This window comes from Lepisma saccharinum, chromosome 25 (assembly GCF_977018435.1).
Source record: "Lepisma saccharinum chromosome 25, izLepSacc3.1, whole genome shotgun sequence".
Classification (NCBI taxonomy): domain Eukaryota; kingdom Metazoa; phylum Arthropoda; class Insecta; order Zygentoma; family Lepismatidae; genus Lepisma; species Lepisma saccharinum.
In genome coordinates, this window is record NC_139253.1 from 42,178,323 (window position 1) to 42,197,002 (window position 18,680).

Genomic DNA, 18,680 nt, shown 5'->3' on the forward strand with positions numbered 1-18,680 from the left:
AAATACGTAAATTAATTAAAAACTCTATCCGTGAGACTTACTTGGAAGTGAAGCAAGTTCCCAAGTGAATGATGGCAGGGGCCACAGAAATTAATAGCACATTTAAAAGTAAGTCTCGCAGATAGAGCCATAATTTTGATGTGATTGGCTAGCATGTAATATATTGCTGTATATTTTTTTTTTCAGGTTCGTGGAAAGTTACAACACTGCTATAGCACTGTAATGAAGAAACAAAAATTCCGTTAAACTGGATTGTTAGGAGTTTTACAAGTAGTTATTAACACAATTAAAGACTGGACTTCTTGCAAAAAGAACTTTATACAAACACTGAATGTATATACAAACGCTTGGTGATTTCTTTTATAAAAGAATGGCTGACAATATATTCAACTGTCCATCACAACACTCTTTTCATAAAAGTGTGGAGCCAATTCTTCCAGCCAGGAAGGTTGAATTCTAGTGATATCCTTCATATATGGCTTGTTGGTATGTATTACTTCACAGAAAAGGAGCCTGTAAAATATATAAAAAGTATACAACTGTTTTCAATAAACTTCAGTTCTAATGACATGTTATTTGTATATAACTTCAAACCAGTGGTGTATGCTGAAAATATGACCTGGTTTACTCCTACAATTCTTATTTATTGTAACACCATTAAGCCTTGTTTCCATGATAACCAAAAACTCAATATGCTGACCAAGGCAGAATTCATTTTATTTTAAAACATAAACTAAACGTTACGTTTCAACTTTCTAGCAAGGTCTCCTTCAGAGATTTGTATTTGGTACAGAGTCTGATTGATTGATTGATTGATTTGGCATTTTAAGTCCACATTATGCACATTGAGGCTAATTCGGAGTAAACCTACAGTTTAAAGGGGGATCCGAACCACTATGTGCCTCCACCGGATATCGAACCCGGGACTCCTTGATTACAAGGCAACGATGCTACCGCTGCACCATCGGGAAGGCACTGGTACAGAGTCTGAAGAAGACCTTGCTAGAAGGTGGAAACATAACGTTTAGTTTATGCTTAAAAATAAAATAAATTCTGCCTTGGTCAGCATATTGAGTTTTTCGTTATTTATTGTATATATGTATTTATTATGTAGAGTATTAATTATATATAATAGACATAAAACACTAATGCAGGCATAAAAATAAAACAAAAACATGTCCAACAACTTCAAATTTAATAACAACGAAAAAAGTTTGTTTTACCGGCATAAACCACATAACATGGGAGAGTACCCTACTGCCTCAAACTGATCTGTGGTATACACCATCCTTTCAAAAATTCACTAGATGTGATGCCATGTTTCCTGATGTCTAGCACTTTCAAAGATACGTGAAGATAATGACAACAGTCTGATTTTCCTGGTCTCCCACCACTCCTCTCTTTCCACGGTGTTCCAATCTTGTCCTCTTCTCCTAACACTCTCCACTATCTGCTCTTTCCACCAACATCTTGTTCTTCCACTTGGCCTTATTCCCACTCCTTGTGCATGGTAAGCTCTTACTGGTAGACTTTCTGCATCCATCCTCTTCATGTGTCCAAACCATCTCATCTGTGCCTGATCTATCCTGTCCTGAAGCTTCACCACACCCACTGTCTGTCGGATCTCCTCATTCCTTATTCTATCCCTTCTAGTCTTCCCCAACATGCTCCTTAAGAATTTCATCTCCACTGCCTGCATCTTTCTTTTGTCTCTCTCTGGCATTGTCCAAGTCTCTGCTCCATACATAATTATCATATGTGTTAGTATGTGTTATATATTACCTTCTTGCATTTCATAGGTACATCCCTGTTCCATATTAATCTTCGAACGTTTTGATATAGTCCACCAGACATTTGTCCTCTTCTGTTAACCTCCTCATCTATTCTTACACTTCTCTCAATTATGCTTCCTAGATATTTGAAGCTCTCCATTACCCTCAACTCTTCCGTGTCCATCTTTATTCTTGGTTCATTTCTGGCTCTGTTTCTTGTTCTTATTAGCACCTCGCTCTTTCTGCACTGAATTTCATTCCTGCTCTTCTGATTTCCGCATTCCAACTATCAAGCTGTCTCTGTACTACTTCTTCCCTGTTGCCCTATATTACTACATCATCAGCAAACAACAGGGCCTTCATCTCCTCCTCCACTATCTTCTTCCCCACCTCTTTGTTAATTGCATCCATTGTAATTATGAAGAGCAGTGGTGAAAGAGCACTTCCCTGTTTTAGTCCATTACTTATACTGAACCACTCCGTTCTTCCAACTGGTGTTCTCACACAGCTCTGGTTGGCCTTGTAAGTATGTGCTCTGCACTCTGCACACTATCTCTTCCCTTTCTCTCTTAGAGGCTTCCAAATCTTTGTTCTGTCCATGCTATCGTATGCCTTTTCTATATCTAGGAATGCCATAATCAAATCATTTGCATACTCATAGTGCCTTTCCTGCATTTGCCTTATGGTGAATATCAGGTCTACTGTTGATCTGCCTCTTCTAAATTCATACTGTTCCTCTCTCATGTTCAGCTCTGTTGCTTCCCTTATTCTTTTCTCTAATATTTTCTCATACACCTTTGCTGAGTGGCACATAAGTGTTATTCCTATATAGTTTTTGCATTCCTTTCTGTCACCCTTCATGAATATGGGAACTATTAGTCCCTTTGTCCAATCTCTTGGCACTTCTCTCTCTTGCCACACTGTTTCCAACACACTGTACAGCCACTGCACACGGATCACTCCTGCTCTTAGTATCATTTCCACTGACACTTCATCTACTCCAGGTACTCTACCTCACTTCATTCTCTTCAGAGCTTCCTCCACTTCTTTCCATGTGAGATTCACTTTTTCCTTCTTTTCTTTTTCCTTCACTTCTTCATGTTTATTTCCTTTTTTTCACATTCAGCAAATTCTTGAAATGATTTCTCCACATTCATCTTATTTCTTCATTCTCTTCTACAATGTTTCCCCTTTCATCCCTTAGCTTGCAGCTGTCTCCTCTTCCTCTTCACCTTTCTCTCACTAATCCCATCTACACCTTCTTCTAGCACTTTGGCCCATTCTTCCATCCACTTTCTTCTTTCCTCCTTTACTACTGTTCTTGCCTCTTTCTTCTTTTCCATGTACTCTTTTCGTGCATATTGTGATTTAACTTTAAACCCTTTTCTAAATGCATCATTTTTGTTTTTCACTGCCTCTCTAGTTCTTTCATTCCACCATGGTGTTTCTTTCTTCTTTCTTTTCTTGCTTGTCCTTCCACATACCTTTTCAGCTGCCTCTACTAATTCTATTTTAAATCTTGTGCATTCTGTTTCTACTCCTTTTGGTTCATCTCTTAGCTCTTTTGTTCGCAATATTCTTGATATTTCTCTTTTATCATCTTATCCTTCAATTTCCACACTCTTATCTTTCTCTCTTGTTCCTCCCTTCTATCTTTCATTTTCCATCTCCTACTAGTAGCATGTGGTTGCTTTCTAAATTCTCACTGGGTATTACATTAATGTTGTTCATTTTCTTCTTACTTCCTTGTTTACCAATTTATAATCTATTATAGACTTTTGTTCATGATCCCAACTGTATCTTGTAATCTTATGGCTCTCATATTTCTTCCCTTCCCTCCTCATTCCTCTGTCCCCATTCATCTGCTCCAAGTACTTCCGTATACCCCTTCCTGTCTCTTCCCAGTTGTGCATTAAAATCACCCATCACAATTTGCCATTCCTTTTTCCTACGTATTCTTCCAACTTTTCTTCAAATTCTTCTTTTTCCTCCCTTGTACATCCTGTTTGTGGGGAATAAACTTGAATTATTTCTATTACTTTCCCTCTCTTTTAGTTTTATAATTCTGTCATTTACACTTTCTACTTCCTCACTTATTCCACTTCTGACTACAAATCCTACCCTCTTCAGTTCCTGCCCAGTACAGTTTATAGTCTTTCCTCAATTTCATTTCTCCTCTTCCTTTCCATTTCGTTTCGCTCATTCCAAAGATGTCGATCCCTCTTCTCTCCATCAGATCCACAATTTCCTCAGTCCTTCCTGTCAGTGTTCCAATATTCAATGTCCCTATTCGTAGCCCGTGTCTTATCAAATTTCTAGTCCGGGCTTGCTTCTTTCTTAACTCGAATTTTTTGTTTTCGGCTGTCGGCTAATCGGGCCTGTCACAGCCTACACCTGAGTGATGGGGCTGCCACCTGTGGGTTCTCAGGTACGCCCTTGTTTTCTGTCAGGGTTGCAACTCCCTTAGCCTTTCTGGATCCCTCCAGACCCACAGGACAGTGGGGGCAAATACTTTTATGGCAGTGTTTATTCACCATGTCACACGGCTGTCGATGGGTATCTGTAGTATTTGCTGAGTATGTCCATGTTGCTGGACACCCTCCGCCCCATGATAGCCTTGCTGCCTCGGTCCGGTACTGCTTATTTGGGTTTCCCCTTATTCGCAGCTCCCCCTCATATCGGAGGGAGGTTTCACTATCCACCACCTGTGACCCATCCAGTAGCTGAGGCTCGCACTGGAGTAAACTGCTATTTTAATTTTCTGATTATCTTGTATATGAATACATGATGATTTTAAAAGAAACCTCTGGTGGATCTGTATGGTATAGCTGCAGATAAAATACTTATTTTCAGTGCTCACTTTCCAGACTTAGAAAAGCTTTACCGTGTGGCACATCCAGGAGATGTATTATGTAGACATTTCAGTAAAAAATGCAGGGATCACCAGGACTCGCACACTGACTAACTGAATTACCAAGCCAGCCCTGATCTCGTTGCTGTTTTACCTGCACATAATTGTCTTTGTCACTGCTCGTGCAACAGAATCTGTTAACTTTGAAACACTGTTTATGTCAAGTGCCTAGTTTCTTCCAGTGTAGAGATGTAAATTACCTAACCATTTGGCAAACACAAGAGATGTAGTATGTAGAAATATCAATGAAAAATTTAGCAACAGTGAAAAATCAGGTGAAACCAGGGCTGACTCAGCTGGTAAAGCAATGGCATAGTAAGTCAGGGACACAACTTTGAGTCTTCATTGAGCCTGCATTTTTTGTTTAAAAAAAACAATGATTCCGTAGCCTTCACAAGTCAGTTTACTATAGTGATACAAATTACATCAAAGTTAATAGTAAGAGCTATTAAAATATACTCTGATATATTCATACATGATCAAACATTTGTACATGTACGAGTGCATGTATTTTCACTATTAAAAAAGGTGTCAGTTCAGTTGCAAATCACCAGAAGAAAAGCAATGATTATACTGTAATTAAACTTGACAAAGCCACAACCATACCTTGCAATTACCAAAATTTCAGATATACTTGGATTCTTGCTCAGAGATTGAAAATACATTTTAACAAGGTGTTAAAATTATGTTGCCTAGATGGATCTGAGAATTTGGAAATCTACAACTTATGTGTTACGACTCTTGGCAAAGTTAATGTTACGATATGAACAACATGTGGCATGAAAAATATCAACTTTTTACTATTGTATATTCTTTGATGAAAAGATTCTCTCGGGCTATCGACCAGTGAGTTGTGGAAAAGATTCTTCAAAGGAAATCACCTGGTTGATAGCCCAATAGAATCTTTTCATTATATGTCGCCAGGAATTCTTCAAGACTTTCTTCGTATATTCTTTGTCAGAAAAGATCCAGGACTGATGATGTAAAAAATAATTTATTCAGCTCACCAACTATTGGTCCTTGGTCCCGTCATGGTAGTCTCCTCCACTATCTCTACACAGCGACCAACATTTCTGGAGGTCTCGGACCAAGCAGAGAAAAAAACTTCTGGGATGTTTCTTAGTACATTTGACACAGCCTTTTGGATTGCTAGAATATCTTGATGTGACTTCCCTTTCAACAGCATTTCCACATGGAAAAACCGAAAGCAATCACATGGTGACAGATCGACTGAATATAGAGGATGTGAAAGAGCAGGAACACGATGTTTTGCCAGATATTTCTGTACTGATGCAGCAGTATGGGGCCTTGCATTATCATGCAAGAAGAATCATTGTGCAGATGGCCACAAGTCAGGCTGGTGGTACTGAATTGCCTCATGCAAATGTTTCAGTAATTCAATGAAAAAGTTGTGGTTCATCGTCTGCCCTTCCTGTTCATAGTGCACCACATCCCTTCCGTCAATAAATATGATTAAAATTGTCAGTGCATCATCTTACACTGAAATCTCTTGTACCATTCAAATACACAGCTTCAGGGTCTCCTCAATCGCATAGCGGTAACATCGTCACCTTGTCAAGGCGTTCCGGGTTCAATAACCGGTGGAGGCACATAGTGGTTCGTATTTCACTTTAAACTGTAGGCCCATTTCCGATTAGCTTTTCTGTATATAAAGTGGACTTAAAACAACAATTCAACCAATCAATCAAATACACCGCTTCTTGATAATGTCTGGTCACCATACCATGCTGTATCATGTTCCACGTTTCTGTCCTTGTTTTCCCTAGCTTAACACAGAATGTAATGTTAATTCTCTGATTCAACTCTGTGTCCATCATGTCACTTGTGTAACTCCAACTAAAAGAGGCAACACAACAAACAGTGTATTTGGTAAAACACTAAAAAACACACAAACAGCACGATGAAAAACAGGAGTTCTTCCAAGCTTTCGACTCCTTCACGGAGTCATCTTCAGGGCTGGTCGAGCGAGTGTTTTTCATCGTGCTGTTTGTGTGTTTTTTAGTGTTTTAACAAATATGTTGCCGGCACGTGACGTACGAAGTCTTCTACTGTCATAAACAGTGTATTGTTAGGTGCAGTCCTGCCACCTGGTGGTGGTTGTGTGGAACTACTTCCTAGGACATGCATATTCACAACCTATATCAGGTAACTAAATAACACCCAATTCGCATGTTTCAATATCTTTTCTGATGAAGGCTATATTAACTTTAATAAATATTTCTAAGAAATTTTAAATTCCAGTGGAACATTAATTATACAAACTGAAGAGGACTACCATTAAATAACTTAAAAGTGCAGGAAAATGTAAAACTGAGAAAGTAATTCTAGTATCTTGTTGTATTCAGACCCCACAAGTGATATGTCAAATGAATGAAAATTGGTGTTCCCTGTTTTTCGAGTATCAGTATTTTGGTACAAATCTTTAAGAGTAACCACATGGATATCAGATACATTTAAGTACAGTATGTCCGTAAAGTCATGGTGGGGTTTCAGAGTCCTATAATATATAAACGAAACAAAAACAAAGGATGATTATTACACTGCTTTGAAGAATAACTCAAAGAGTTTCGGAAGCGTAGCGAAGCGAAATCTTACGATGTGTATGCAGGTAATTACGTGACGGTGAAACAAATCAAGCCATTCTGTCAGTCAAGATGTGGACGGTGCAGAGGTAAGTTCAATGCATCCTTTGGCTTGTGAAATTTGAATCCGTGATGCGTGTTCGTCATGAATATCATCGTGTGTACAATGAAGAGGCACCCCATGAAAACAGCATTTGCTGGTGGGATCGCCAGCTTAAGGAAACCGGCAGTTTATTGGATGCAAAACATTCTAGGAGGCCATCCGTTAGTGGCGAGTCTATTGAAGCTGTACTGGAGAGCTACATAAGGAGCCCCAAGAAATTGGTGCATGTCTGTGCTCGAAATCTAGGTCTGAAGAAGACAACAGTTCACAAAGTTTTGAAGAAACGTCTCCGATTTACGGGTTACAAACTGCAGTTGTTCCATGCAATCCACCCAACCGATAAACCCAAATGATTTGATTTTGCTGTGCAGATGCTTGGTGAAATGAACAATGATGATCTGTTACTACAGAAGATTGTGTTTAGTGATGAGGCAACATTCCATGTGTGTGGTCATGTTCATCGACATCACATCAGAATATGGGCCCATTTATCTTTGCAGAGCCTACAGTGACATCAAACAACTACCTTGACATGTTGGAATCGTATGCAGTGCCACAAATTCAAGATGAAGGTGAAGATGTCATCTTTCAACAAGATGCTGCTCCTCCACACTACGGCAAAATTGTTTACGAGTTTCTGGATAAGACATTTCCACAGCAGTGGATAGGAAGGGGTGGATGGAAAGCATGGCAACCATGATCGCGGAACCTGATGCCTTTAGATTTTTTATTTCTGGGGCTACGTCAAACAATGTGTGTATCGTGATCGTGTCAACGACATTCATCATTTGAAAGAGAGAATCAGAGAAGCTGACCAGTCCGTTACACCTGATGTTCCGAGTCATGTGTGGCAAGAATTGGAATATCGATTAGATGTGTGTAGGGAAACAAACGGAAGCCACATTGAACTGCACTAAACATGTAAGGAAACTCTTTGAATTACTCTTCAATACAGTGTAATGATCATCCTTTGTTTTTGTTTCATTTACATATTATAGGATTCTGAAACCCCACCATGACTTTACAGACATACTGTAGTGTTGATTGGCTCACCCTGTGTAAAATGTATTAAGTTTAATGGCAAGCAATGCAGATGAAGGATTATTTGTGATTTACGTTAAGTCACTTATAAACACATGTGTACAAATACCTAGTGTACTCCTGATGTAAGTACAGTGTGTTTAACTCACTATACGTACAACTCACTTGTCCATATAATATTTTGCATTTAACCTCCCAGCTCTCTTAAACAGAACAAAGGCAAAAATACATGCATGCCTTGTGAAGAATAGAAAGAAATAGATTGAAAAAATAAAAAAAAGAATGATACTAACAGAAACATATTGAATTACTTACCACTGAGGTTGCTTCTGAGAATAAAGAACTGATGTTGGGTGAATGTGGAGTTCATATTCTCCTCGAACAGTTTTGTACACACCTGAGTAGTGAAGATAGGCAGCATTTGGAAAGAATCCTGCTGTGAGGCAACGACACACAGTCTCAGAATTACCTGTGAAGTACATAAATTTCATTATGTTAGCATGAAGACACATGAAAATATATTTTCAAAACAAACAATTTGAAATTGATGATTGAAAGTTAGTGTCAGAACCATATGTATAAACTGAGAGCAGTAGTATTCCATACCAACTTCTGACTACATCTCAATTTCATATCTTCAGCACAGTTTGCCAGCGAAATGTCAAGTATCTAGTGTAGAGTGCTGCAGGAGAGAATTTTGCTTGAGGGTCAAATAGTTTGCATGGATCATGCTAGATAGTGTATGGAATTTAGAGCTTCTTTGCTCGAGCGGGCAAAATGAGTTGTATACACTCAAAGCCCAGTAGTACATGTATAATAGTATTTTTTCTGTGATAGCGGGCCCTCAACTATGGATTGTGAAGTGAAAGATGCAGTGTAATTGAAACTTAAGTGAACATAGTTGTTATCTCCATCTTAAAATGTTTAGTCTATCTTACTAATACAGTGACATATGAAAATGAAATAGATGATTGTGGGGCTAGAATGGATATTTTACATGTGATTATTGTCACTAAAATGATATTCCATTGTAAATGCTCAAGCTTGAGAGACTCAAATGAGTTTGAATGAGCGAAAGTGGTCCCATGCAGGAATCTAACCTAGTGTATGCCATTTTGTAGCTCAAAATGGCTTCTTTTACTATACTTCACAATAATTTTTCCTTTCTTAATTATGTATTTTTCAATTGTTATGAAACTGTGCTCAATTGTAGGTGCATACATGTCTTAGGGAAAATTCACACTAAAGCGACAAGTTGCACATGTCACTTGAGGATTTCACCAATTGAACACAGGCTTGTGCAGCCTCTCATGGTGCTACAGTGTATAACGTTGGTCCTGATTGGCTCGTTTCCAAGTGACACGTCTCGCCTGTCGCTTCAGTGTGAATTTTTCCTTAGAGAATCACACTATTTTCTTCATCCTGTGAGAGAGAGCATACAGGAAAGCAGTAAAATTCAGTTACCTGAAGAAAAAAATTTTAAAATTTTCTTCCAAAAAGCCAATTCTCTGACTCACATAAACCACACAAATGTGCACTGTTCTTGTGTACACTTGTTCACGTAGCACAACTACCATGTTCAAATTACTCCACTTGACTAACCCTGCAAACAGTGATCTCATATTTGTGCTGCTTTCACACACACTGCCATCTACTGACAAAACATGCACTTTGAATTTCAAACGGTTTTTATAATTGTGTAGAACTGTGACTTACTGCGTGGCTCAGTCCGTAACGCATCTGACTACCATGCTAAAGGTCCCGGGTTCGACCCCCTCCAGTTCAAATCCGGGAAATTTTCTAACGATGGAAGCGGCCCCGGCACCCACCCAGCGTCGAATAACATGGGTACCTGGGGGAAACCCTGGGGGGTAAAGGCGGTCAGAGGCGTGATGCTGATCACATCACCCCCACTCACGACCGGATCAAGAAAGTGTGAGGCGTTACCCCCACACCCCCTATACGCCTTCTTGGCATGGTGCTATGCACAGGGGAGCACTTTACTTTTTGTGACTTACTTACATAATGACTTTCTCTCGTGAAAATGCTTACTGATCTGTTAATACAATATTTGTATTATTCACAGTATTTTGATTATTTCATAAAGTAATTAATTACAGTAGTTAAATTATAATTCCCTTACCATCGCATGAGAGAACTGGAATGTTAAACTTTAGAAGCAATTTCTTCATCTGGTGCCTTATTTCACTTGCTCGCTTTAGACCCTTATAGTTAAGGAAGTACTTTTCACACCAACTCTTGGATTCCCCATGTTGAACAAAGGCACTGTAGACATTCAGCAGGGTGATTACGTCTCCCTCTTCCACTTCAAATTTCCTTTTGGCAACACGGAATTTTGCAGCTTGGCCTGATGGTCTCACAAAGACTTTCTGCACCTGCAGCATTGACATTATTGACAGAATTTCTTCAGAACATCCAAATTCACCTGAGAAAAAGTCACAATTAATAAATATTATACACATGAAAACAATTTCATAGCACTTAATAACAACACATTAAGTACACTTTTAAACACACAAAGACACTCAACATTGTGTCTATTTCTTTCGTATCTTAATTGATTGATTGAACAGTGTGTCTTATAAAAATGACAAAATTCTTGACTTTTTTCATTTTTCTTAACCTTTATTTATTCGACCCATCCTTAGGCAAAGTTTGAAATTAGCAATTACGAAAATAAATATTTATGTAATGAAAAACCCCTACCAATAGGTTAAGATAGGGATGGACTGATATGAAATTTTGGCCGATATCAATAAAGTACCAATATAAAATTTACCGATACTTATAACCGATATTCTATCGATCCGATATAAAATTAGAAATGGTCCTTGAAGAACCTGAAATGTTCATTGATCTCCTTAATAAATGTGTGTTTCGAGGTGACTGCAGTGAAAAAGAAGTTGAATATTTAGACAATTACTATTTTAGAAAGGAGGGCATGGAGATTATCTATAAAAATTACAGCAAAATGGCAGAATTTTGCACAAAATTAAGAGATATTTATCGATATATCGGATTGGTAAAATAATCAGGAATTTTACCGATACACCTATATACCTATATTGGCCGATACCAATTAATTGGTCCCATCCCTAGGTTAAGATGAAAACTGAAGCTGTATTTAACAAGATAATTTATCTATTAATGCATTTGGTAATTTAGTGGGGCTCTGGTATCAGGACTCATAGTCAGTATAATCTTATGTGGGTATCATGTTGTCGTCCCTATATACTTTGTATTTGTGATTGTCCCTTCATCCATCTTATCTTACCACCATTCATCTTCATCTTCGCAATTAGCGAAAAGGGCAGAAAATTGAAGTAAAATCAATAAAATCAATCAGTCATTGTGAGAGCAAAAGTTATTGACCACAAGTATAATTTCTTGACCTACTTGTTGATTTCTTTACTTTTTCTTGATTTTCTTGACTGGTAGACTCCCTGTTGAAGCAGGTTATTTTATATTGCTTTTCTGACACTTTTGGCTGATTGTGATGATGTGGATGAGTAATGATATGATGAAATTGATAAATGGACACTCATAAAGAACACCCATGCTCGGACTGGGATCAGAATTCAGGACCTGTAGTAGTACAATGATAACCACTCTGCCACAACTAAAATTTTCAGTCACAGCTTTTATTAAGTTATCCCCTATACCTAGTCTTACCATAAATACTGTCACAAAGTTTTAAATAAACTGATACAAAATGCTGAGAGATATTGTAATATCCTAATAACATTACTGAAATGGATGCATGACAAATCAAAATCACAAATCAGTATTCAAAATGGCCACCCCTAGCACGCACACATTCCGTCAGACTTTGCGGCTACGCATCAATTGAATTACACAACACATCGACTGGAAAATCAGCAACTGCCTTCAAAAGAGACCGACCACTTTAAACTTTCAATATTGGGATGTCTCTTCTTGCAAGCCATCTCCTGAAGCTTGGACCACAATTTGTAGTCCAAAGGGTATAGGTCCGGACTTGCAGAAGGCCAATCTGAAGTGGAAATGAAGTCTGGAACATTTGCTATGAGGGCACGCTCCATTTCTGTGAAAAAGGGGTAAAAACATCAGCCAAAGTGTACCAGCAGACAGTGCTTGAGAGACTAGTCAAGAATCTCAACAACACTCTCTTCAATGGTCAGAACTGGAGCTTCCAGCAGGATTCAGCCCAAGCATATGAGGCCCGAACAACACAGCAGTGCTGATTTTCCAGTCGATGTGTTGCGTAATTCAATTGATGCGTGCCACAAAGTCTTACGGAATGTGTGCATGCTAAGGGTGGCCATTTTGAATAATGATTTGTGATTCTGATTTGTCATGCATCCATTTCAGTAATGTTATTAGGATATTACAATATCTCTCAGCATTTTGTATCAATTTACTTAAAACTTTGTGACAGTATTTATGGTAAGACTAGGTACATCAAGTGCACAATCCTCCTACTTAATTATTTCCATTAAGCACTGACTAAGTATGATATGAATCACAAAATATCATATATGCAAAACACATGTATTTTAACACACATGGTTAACATTTTTAAATGCCAATACTGTTAGTGATTCCCATTGAATACTCGAAAATTGTTAATAATTCAAATTACAGTGGAACCTCGATTTTACGTTTTTCAGGGGACCAAGCTGAAAAAACTTAAAATGTTGGAAAATGTAAAATGGAGGAAAATTTTATAACATTTTGCTCTGCTGGGACCATCAAGATTAAATTTATAATGTGGGAAAAATTTTACATCAAGTAACGTAAAATTGAGGTTCCACTGTAGTTCAGAATATTTACAAATTTTAATGTATAGAATTTACATTGGAATTATGCACATATCAATTTTGTTTTAAAATATTCATCATTTCACATGAGATGACCATTTAATCACAAAATCCATTTTCCCATACAATGCTGTTGCAAAATGAAGAAAATTATGCATTTTCATAATTTCCAGGATATCCACACTCTGCAAAAGTGTCACACAGCATTTTTGTGACTCAGTAAGAAACCCAAACTCTGGAAAAGTATCAGCTCATGTCAGAGATTAAATTACAACCAATATTGACATGGATCCACGTATACTGAGACAAGTGTTCATCCTCAGAAAAGAATTTCAATTCCATTCCTATTTATAAAACACTACAATATCAATCATACCTGATGTAATCAGAGTTTTGGAAAACATAGGGTCGCTAGGTACTTCAGCCATTGTCATCCCTAGCGGCTCTGTCAGCTGCCCTGATCTATCAATAGCACCTAAGGCAAATAGCATTTCTAATGCGGACACTAAGTTTCTTGCAGGTGGAGGTGATGGGAAATCAAATCTAAGCACATTATCTATTCCAAAAGCTTTCAGTTGAAGAATTGACATAGAAAGATCCGTGCGCTGCATCTCTGGTGGTGTGGCAACTCTTAATTCTTGGAAATCATCTTCTGTATACAACCTACAAAGCACAACAAGAATGTTGTTAGTACTTTGTAACATAACAATGGAAACAAACAAAATAAAAATAATGTAAATAGGAACAGATGATTTAACTCAAGGTCTTGCATGTCAGCAAACCCCAAACTTTACACTGAAAGCTAAGAACTTGGGACTCCCTATGATTGTAATATCATAGAAACTAACATCCAACATAAGAAATAAAGTTTTTACTACAGGGTGGGATAAAAGTAGCTTTCCCCAAAAATCAGTTCTCAGTTTTCATATTGTTCATGAATACGGACATCATAACTTGAACAAACAAGTATGTCGTGTAAGTGGTGGGACTTGGCAACCCTGTTGTTCATGTTTCATTTGTTTTCCATTGTTGGACTGTTACTGATTGTTGTGTGTTGGTTGTGTTTGTAATAACTGCTCACATTTCTTGCAATGAATCACAAATTAAGTCAGCAACAAAGAATGGATTGGTCATCGTGGCACAACAGATTGGCCATTCAGATCATGCGACATAACACCGTGTGATTTTTCACTTTGGGACATCGTGAAAGATGATGTTTATTCTCAGAAACCATCATTTGCGACAGTTGATCCAACTGGCATTTGAGAAGATCGATAAAGATCGTCATCTATGTTCCAAAATCTGTAAATCAGTGCCTGAATGTTGTAAATTGTGTGTCAATGAAACAGGGTCTCCATTTTGAACAAACTTGGTAAAGAAATGAGCAATGTAAGATTTTGAGTAAAGAAATGTACATTTTTGGGGAAAGTGACTTTTATCCCACCTTGTATATTATTGTCGATAGCTTCTGACACCATTACAATGTAGAAATGTTTAAAACATGAGTTCACGATTAACATATCAGAAGTTTTATTATAAAGTGATCATCTTGCTCACAGATACTTCATAGAAAAACATCAGGGTATCTATGACAGACACATGCATAAAATATTCTCAGCTGTGTATACACACAGCACAAAATAGTGATTAGATGTTCTTTTTATGTCTTAAAGAAGCAAGAGAAACGAGTCCTTCAGTGACACAAGAAGTTTTCATATTTTAAGCTTGATAATTAAAAGTACCTGTATGCTTTCCCAGAACGTACCCTTCCAGCTCTACCTGCACGTTGCTCTGCAGAGGCTTGCGAGATTGGAACAATAACCAGAGAGTCTATGTGTGTCTTTGGGTTAAACCACCGCAGTTTCACAAATCCACAATCAACAACTGAAATTCAAGACAAAATAAACATTATGCTCGGGTTCACATTACATGGTAAGAGAATTATTATCATGAAACTTCAGAACATTTATTTTAAGAATGGATGTATATTATCATCATCCAATGAAGAGATTGGCGTGGGTAATTTGTTCATCACAACTAGTGCGAGATGTTTGAATTATAACTCAACTGCCAACAGGAAATATACTAAAAACTCATTTATCTGAATTTAATGGAACCACGCTAGTTTTGGACACCTGGATAATCTTAAATATATTATGTACGTATTAAGCATATACTGACACAACAGGAAGGTGTTGACTAGGGTTCAGATTTGTATGTCAATTATGTCACACCCTAAAAGTGTCTTTCCCTGTTTTCCAGGAGTGGAAATCTGAAGCTGTAGGACAGGCCCATACCCAGGGGAGGGGCCATGGGGGCCACGATTTCCCTCGAATTATGAAATATTATAATGTGAAGATATAAAAACCTAATAAAATAATACTGACGATTTTTCAGATTGTGCACTAATTTCGATTTCATTCTTGCATATATGACTGGGTTTTTTGGGGAGAGAGGCAGGCTCCAGAAGTCTGAAACATTGAGTGCTTTATTGTTAACTTATTACAATCGGGAATTATTACAAATTGTCGTGAATTTTTGCGCAAATGTTTCACATGAGAAATACAGAGCTTGTTCGCTTTATATCCGACCATTTTCGATTCGGTGTTGCCACCTGACGTATCATGCTGGAACTATGGGTCTGCTGGGGGGAGCAGTGTTGTGTCTGACCTTGTAGGTGCGTGAGTGTTGGTAGTGAATGTTATCAAATGGCGCCGAAAATCAACCGGTATTGGGAGGGTTACGTAATGGCCCTTTTCCATGATAAGTTTTCATACGTATGCATTGTGAAACAGTGTCGGGAGAATGGGTTAACACTTGGGGTGACTACTGCGAAAGCTATTGTGGCCCGTTACACACAACAGGCTCTCTTTGTGAAACATTCACCCACAAAAACCACCAGGAGAAGGGCTGCAAGCAAAGTGTCACCTGTAGTGCGAAGGGAGATCCATCGATTGGCGTGCCAAGAAAATACCCCGACTCAACGTGATATGGCCCACAGATTTCACCTCGCACCGTCAACTGTGAACAAAACAATTCGCAAGCGCCTCAGGTTGAAGTGTGTGCGGAAGGTCCATCCGTGTACACCACCTTCTACCGCGTCACATTGCCGAACGTAAGATGAACTGCAGGAAACTGTATGAAAAGTACCTGGCGGGTTCCAAATGGAAGAAAGTTGTCACAATGGATGAATCATATGTCCATCTCACTGCTGGTGGTCACATTCGGGCGATCACATACCGTGACATTGACGGCAAGGGACGCAGCAACTTTGTTCGTCAGTACAGGAAAAGTTTCCCTCGTGGCTTTATGGTTGTGACGGGATTCGGATATGAGGGTAAGTTGATGATACGCAAGGTGGACAAAAATGTGAAGGTGAATGCCAGATACTTCCAAGACTCCATTCTGACACCTATCTATCGGAGAGACATCCCACAATTGTATGGAATGGACACGAACCAGGTGATGATCCATATGGACAAGGCTTCGAGTCATACCGCCAGAACATCACTACGTTTTTATCAGGAAATGGCAGAGGAATAAGGAATTCGTGTCATTCCGTTTGAAGACATTCCTGTGAAAAGCCCAGATGCCAGTCCAATGGATTTTTGCACATTTGGACTGTTGAAACGACGTCTTCAACATCGCTGCGCCCACCCTGGATGGTCTATGGAAAGCTTGCATGGAGGAGTGGGACAGAATTCCCATGCCTGTCCTGTGCCGGAGCTTGCTGCAATGGAAACTGCGATGCCGGGCGATAGTCCACAATGCTGGGGGTCCAATAGAACATGATCGGTGGTGGCGGCGTGGTATCTCTTAAGGTGAGTACCCGTCAAAAATGGTTGGATATAAAGCGAAAAACCTTCTGTATGACCATAATTTTTACTTTTTTTTGGGTCCTCTTAGGGTTAGGGCCTGCCTGTCTGTATTTCCGTCCCTGATTTGACATAATCATTTAAATTATAACATTTAACTAGAATTTAAAACCAGATATAAAGAGAATGTTTTAATTTTATTGCCCACAAAAATTAGCCCTTTCCATATTTTTTCTCACTTCTATTTACTACATTTTTTGTATTAACCCCATGGGATGCGAGGCCCCGGGACGGTCACTCACTTCGCCCAACCCTTGCTACGCCACTGTTCAGTTATCAGTACGGGCAGGATCAAACATATTTCACTTTTGACAAAAACATGAAATGTGAAGTACCACATTGTAGTGAAAATTTTCATGTTTTTGAAAGGTGTGAGGTGCATTTTGCTACCATGTTTTGTCACGAAATGAACTTCGAAATGCAAAATAAACTCTTAAACACGAAATTTAGGTTATATTTACCAATGAGGTCTGAATTACCCCATGAGTGAGTTATGCAAATCCTGGAAAATTGATTAGTTCTGCTGTAAATATTTGAGAAGCAAAAATGGACTTCTCTACACAGGAATAAACTTAATACTGTGATAACTATATAAATGTGCTAATTTAGGGTTTCGTGCACCATTTTAATACTGATATGCCATTTAATATACTGCTTTTATCCCAAAATATGCCTAGTTTTTGTACCGATATCTTGATCTTTTATTTACCATAAATATGTGGCTCTAGTTATCAGAGATCTGGGGAATTAGGATACAGATCATATAGCAACTTACCATAGACTATTCCTGGAATGGTAACAGATGTCTCAGCAATATTTGTTGCAATAACTACCTTTCTTAGTCCTCGAGGGGTATGGCGAAAAACTTTCAGCTGTTCAGAGTTGGGAAGAGAACCATACATTGGCAACACTAGCATCTTGTCTGAAAGTTCAAAATAATACAACAAAAGTGATTGATAGGGGCATGTATACTTCGTTTTTGACAAAAAAAAACAAAATGTCAACAAACACATTGTTTTAAAAGGTGTGAGATGCATTTTGCTACCAAGTTTTGTCGCGAAATAATGCGAAAAGAACTGCAAAATGTGAAATTTAGGGTTTATTTACCAACACAGCACCTTCCGAGGTCTGAATTATCCTACGTTATGCAATTCATGGAAAATTGAGTAATTCTGCTGTTAATATTCGAGAAGCAAAAATGAACTCCATTACACAGAAATAAACTTACTCTGATAACTACATAAATGTGCTATTAGAAGTGAAATGTTAATTTTGTGTAATAAGCAGTTTTTAAATCTAATTTAGGATTATATTCACAATTCTAAAAATAAAATGTCTTTTTATATACCACTTTTCATCTGATTTTCACCTCTATAACACCAAAATTTTATTTCATTTACCGCTTTTGAATCCAAAATTGACACTGTTTTTTTAACAAAATTTTGCTCTTTTATTTACCAAAATTATGTGCTTCTAGTGCTTGATTAGTTGCAAACATTATAATTCACCATTCAACAGGAGGTATTGATATTACAGCTTGCATATAAATCCCATT

At 38.1% G+C, this 18,680-nt stretch overlaps 2 protein-coding genes across 3 annotated transcripts in view; one reads left to right on the forward strand and one right to left on the reverse strand.

Annotated features, from left to right (window-relative positions):
- LOC145978617 (adhesion G protein-coupled receptor L2-like) overlaps positions 1–541 on the forward strand; it is a 45,290-nt gene extending 44,749 nt beyond the window's left edge. Inside the window, exon 11 of the mRNA XM_083111347.1 lies at positions 187–541. Within this exon, the coding sequence (XP_082967473.1) occupies positions 187–246 (60 nt within the window). The 3' untranslated portion in view covers positions 247–541. The remainder of the gene's footprint in view (positions 1–186) is intronic.
- The window catches only part of LOC145978616 (putative ATP-dependent RNA helicase DHX35), a 40,427-nt gene continuing 22,046 nt past the window's right edge, over positions 300–18,680 (reverse strand). For both annotated transcript variants that reach the window (XM_083111345.1, XM_083111346.1), the window contains exons 8-13: positions 17,901–18,047; positions 14,993–15,134; positions 13,627–13,913; positions 10,574–10,876; positions 8,746–8,899; positions 300–513 (exon numbers count right to left, since the gene is read on the reverse strand). In XM_083111345.1, coding sequence (XP_082967471.1) covers positions 387–513; positions 8,746–8,899; positions 10,574–10,876; positions 13,627–13,913; positions 14,993–15,134; positions 17,901–18,047 — 1,160 coding nt within the window. In that variant the 3' untranslated portion in view covers positions 300–386. The remainder of the gene's footprint in view (positions 514–8,745; positions 8,900–10,573; positions 10,877–13,626; positions 13,914–14,992; positions 15,135–17,900; positions 18,048–18,680) is intronic.